General features: G+C 36.1%; 1 protein-coding gene across 1 annotated transcript in view; it reads left to right on the top strand.

The window, feature by feature from the left end:
- Positions 1-2,279: 2,279 nt before the first annotated feature.
- LOC107595390 (selenocysteine insertion sequence-binding protein 2-like) overlaps positions 2,280-4,378 on the top strand; it is an 11,199-nt gene continuing 9,100 nt past the window's right edge. Inside the window, exons 1-3 of the mRNA XM_016285772.1 lie at positions 2,280-2,413; positions 3,052-3,269; positions 4,161-4,185. Of these exons, the coding sequence (XP_016141258.1) occupies positions 2,299-2,413; positions 3,052-3,269; positions 4,161-4,185 (358 nt within the window). The 5' untranslated portion in view covers positions 2,280-2,298. The remainder of the gene's footprint in view (positions 2,414-3,051; positions 3,270-4,160; positions 4,186-4,378) is intronic.

The following is a 4,378-nucleotide window of genomic DNA, read 5'->3' as shown; positions in this document are numbered from 1 at the left end:
AAGCTGAATAAATAATCTTTCCATTGATGTATGGTTTGTTAGGATAGGACAATATTTGGCTGAGATACAACTATTTGAAAATCTGGAATCTGAGGGTGCAAAAAAATCTAAATATTGAGAAAATCATCTTTAAAGTTGTTCAAATGAAGTTCTTAGCAATGCATATTACTAATCAAACATTAAGTTTTGATATATTTACGGTAGGAGATTTACAAAATATCTTCATGGAACATGATCTTTACTTAATATCCTAATGATTTTTGGCATAAAAGAGAAATGTATAATTGTGACCCATACAATGTATTGTTGGCTATTGCTACAAATATCCCCCAGCGACTTAACACTGCTTTTGTGCTGCAGGGACACATATTCTTAGCACCGTATTACACAGTCTCAAGGACCTTTGCAAAAAAAAAGAAATATACAGACTTCTATGTGCGCATGAAAAACCATTAAACTTAGCATATAGGACAATGCACACTGAGCCACCTGTTGCAGCATCAGCCCAATTGATATTAGAGGTAATACAATAAGCAAAGCCAAATTTTGAGCAAGTAGATCTCTGTTAATTCATGTGCATCCATGCTCTCGTTTTATTCATAGTGATGCACAAAGGAAATAGGTTATATAAAGCTAGAAATTGTAATGTGTAAGCATGCAAAAAAATTCCCATTAACAAACTATTCGCATGTGAATAGTTTCTCGAGGGCACACAAAAAGTTTCTTGTGTGCATGTATTTTTTTTTAATTATTTTAGGGACTTTATATATTTTCAGATGACTGTACTGTATACCAAATATAAAGCTGAAAATAATGCTCTATGAACCATTAATGTCAAATATGGTCTGAAAATTTACTGAGAGGTTTGGAAATTTGAGTATGGAATTTTAAAATGGTAAATGGGTAGGAACCCTGGGTTTTCGCCGCTAGAGGTCGCATTTTCAAAACGATAACAAAGTTGAAGCTCGATGACGCTGTGAAGGAGGATGTTCACAGATGAGGTAATGAATTCGGTAACACTTTCTATGAAGCCCATATTTATAATACATTATAAGGGTATTCTTAAGGCATTATAATGAATGCATAATGCATTATAAAAAATCTTTTAATATTTTGTATCATCTCATGAATATTCATAAGAACAGTTTTAATGTATTATAATATTCACTTATTTGTGGTTATAGCTTTTAAGAGTATGATGGTTGCATCCACTTAAGTTACAATGGATTATATTTCTCATTGTAAGTCTCATATCTTACATCTTACTTTACTTAAAGCAGACAAAGACAACTTATAAGTAATAATAATTAAAAAAAAATCTAAAAGCCATAAGATCAGATATCCGATCAGATGAATGTGTAATATGACACATTTGCTTTGAACAATTTTTATTGTACTCTGTTTATTTCTATTATTCACATTATTCTAATATGCTGATTTATTATCAGTTGTGCCGCTTCATATTTTTTTTGGGAAACTGTGATACTTTTTTCAGGATTCTTTGATGAATAACAAGTTAAATATAAATCTTTTCTAACAATATAAATCTTTGCTATCACTTCTTATCAATTTAACACATCCTCGCTGAATAAAAGTTTGAATTTCTTTCAAAAAATGAAAGAATATAAATGTACTGACCCCAAACTTTTGAACGCTAGTGTATATTGTTAGAAAAGATTTCTATTTTAAATAATGCTGTTCTTTTTAACTTTTTATTCATCAAAGAATCCTGAAAAAAGTATCACAGCTTCCAAAAAAATATGAAGCGGCACAACTGATAATAAATCAGCATATTATACTGATTTCTGAAGATCATGTGACACTGAAGACTGGAGGAATGATGCTGAAAATACAGCTGCGCATCACAGAAATATATTACAGTTTAATGTATATTAAAATAGAAAAACTTTATTTTATATTGTAATAACATTTTGCAAGATTACTGTTTTTTTCTGTATATTTGATCAAATAAATGCAGCTTTGATGAGCAGAAGATACTTCTTTAAAACACATTACATGAGTTGCCATACTTTCTACAAGCGTAAACTGAGGATAGTGCGGATATTACGCCGTTGATATGCGACAGTGGATTTTTCTTTGGATTTACAAGTCCTTGGGAACTTTTGGGATAACCTAAGTACACTACTGCATGAAATATATCACACTGTGCAAGCATTTTTTTGGATATTTTATCACGAAAATCGTACATATTGTGCCTTTATCCCACACACTCAAGTCTGCTCACTAGTGTAAACTAACACTCATGTGTGTCGCTCGCAGCAGCCAGTGGCTCAGCCAATGAGAGGCAAGCGTCCCGTGATGCGGAGCGTGGCGGTTCAGAAGGAGGTGTGTGCCGCCGGGCCTGATGGGAGATCCAAGACGGTGCTGCTGGTGGATGCAGCACAGCAGACAGGTACTGAGCTGACCTTTGAACTTTACAGGTTACTTGCAAGACATAAAAGGTCTTTTAAAGCTGCAGTCTGTAACTTTTTTTATGTGTTCGAAATTTACTAAATTAATATCGTAAGCGAGTGCATCATGAATCCATTTTCCAAACCGTGTTCTTTGCTTATCCTGAATCACTACGGTACACCTATAATAAATAAGTGTTTATTTTCGGACTATTTCAGACGGGCACTGGTGGAACCGCTGCGGAGTAGACATAAACAGAGAGAAGAATGTTCTTCTGCAAGACGCACGCAGTTCTGTTCTGTATTTAAAAGTTGAGGACTGCAGCTTTAAGTCTTCCAAAAATTAAAGCCTAGAAAGCTCTTAAATTGCAGCAGAAAGTCATGGCATTAAATGTTGCATGAACTGCAAAGAATGAATCTCTTCCTCAGTATTTTAGTTTTGTTCTAAACGTCCTAAAATGAATTTAAAAGGAAAGGAGATTTTTGTATTTTGAAACTGTGAAGTGTTGCTAATACAAGAGGCCATATTGATGTTCCCTTCGATTTGTTCCTTATTAAACGTACTTTCATAAACACTGCAGAACTCCTGCTTTATTCCTGAGCCAGTGAGCCCTGAGCTCTGAACACACTGTGTTTTCAGATTTCCCCGGCGAGGCGTCTGGCAGCGTCAGATGTGCGTCGGATCAGGCGAGTCCTCAGTGGAAGAATAAAGCTGGGCGCAGACACACGTCTCAGCAGGAGTCGTCCAGCGAGCAGGGAGCCAGCGAGGCCGACATCGACAGCGACAGCGGCTACTGCAGCCCCAAACACAACCAGGGAGCCGCCAACACCTCCACCAATCAGCACACGGCCGCCGCGGTACGTTCAGCTCGTCTGGCCTGAGACACATGTCTGTTAGACTTCATTATAGTGAGGAGGAATGTGTGTTATCGTCCCTCATTTGATTTCAGCGAATCAGTACGAGCGAACGCACACAACCTGATTAATATTTATGAATCCAGCAGCTTGTTAATCCTTAGTGCGTTTTATATTGTTCTTATTAGTGTATATAGAGGGTTGGACCTTCAAAATGATCTATGATTTGTTGGAATCAGACACACACACAAGTCACAAGACACAAGTCACACACAAGTCGACAAAGTCAGTTCTGAGAAAAATCAAGTTAAAGTTTTCCAAAGCAAAATTAGCTAGCAACATTGCATTGTTTCTTCCACGTCCTTTCTTAATATTACTCACTAGCTTAATATTGCTCACAAATATAAGAAAGAAACAAATAGTGCGTTACATTTTACATCTAAACAAAAACATTTAAGTAAGAAAAACAAATAATATAAATGCAGGAATCACTTCAGTGTGTTCATTACAAATAAATTGATTATTAAATCTACAAAAGCAGTTCAATCAAGAGCAGCGATCTTTTCTGTTATTCTTAGATTAACATTAATGAGATGTACAAATAAAGATACTTTTAGATGTTTAAGTACTATTTGGAGCATCGGGATCGCTAGACGAGGGCTTAATGAACTCATTTTTGTGAAAACCTCAAATTCGACCAAAATCGACATTTGTCACTTTTTTGGATTGTAGCTCAAAATTAGCCCACGTGCATTCACACTCATTTAGCCGGCACGGGTCACATATGGTGGTTGCTGTTCTCTCATCTCTCTGTGTGTGTGTGTGTGTGATGTGTGTGTGTGGTGTGTGTGTGTGTGTGTGTGTGTGTGTGTGTGTGTGTGTGTGTGTTTGCAGGCTGTGGACGCTGGCGTCATGACAGGTAAGATCCTTCACTTACACCTGAACTTTCATGAGTTCACCACAAACTATAGCTGTAACCATAGTTTCAATAATCGCTCTTAACTCTAAGAGAATAGTGAGTCCACACTAGAGGTGTGCGATATTGACAACAAAAAAAAATCTCAATATTTTCTGGGATTTTATCGATAACGATAATTACACTATATTTTGCT

The sequence above is a fragment of the Sinocyclocheilus grahami genome, unplaced genomic scaffold, assembly GCF_001515645.1.
Source record: "Sinocyclocheilus grahami isolate Dianchi unplaced genomic scaffold, SAMN03320097.WGS_v1.1 scaffold201.1, whole genome shotgun sequence".
Classification (NCBI taxonomy): Eukaryota; Metazoa; Chordata; class Actinopteri; order Cypriniformes; family Cyprinidae; genus Sinocyclocheilus; species Sinocyclocheilus grahami.
Note: the sequence above shows the minus strand (reverse complement) of the source record. Positions and strands in the feature narration are given on the sequence as shown.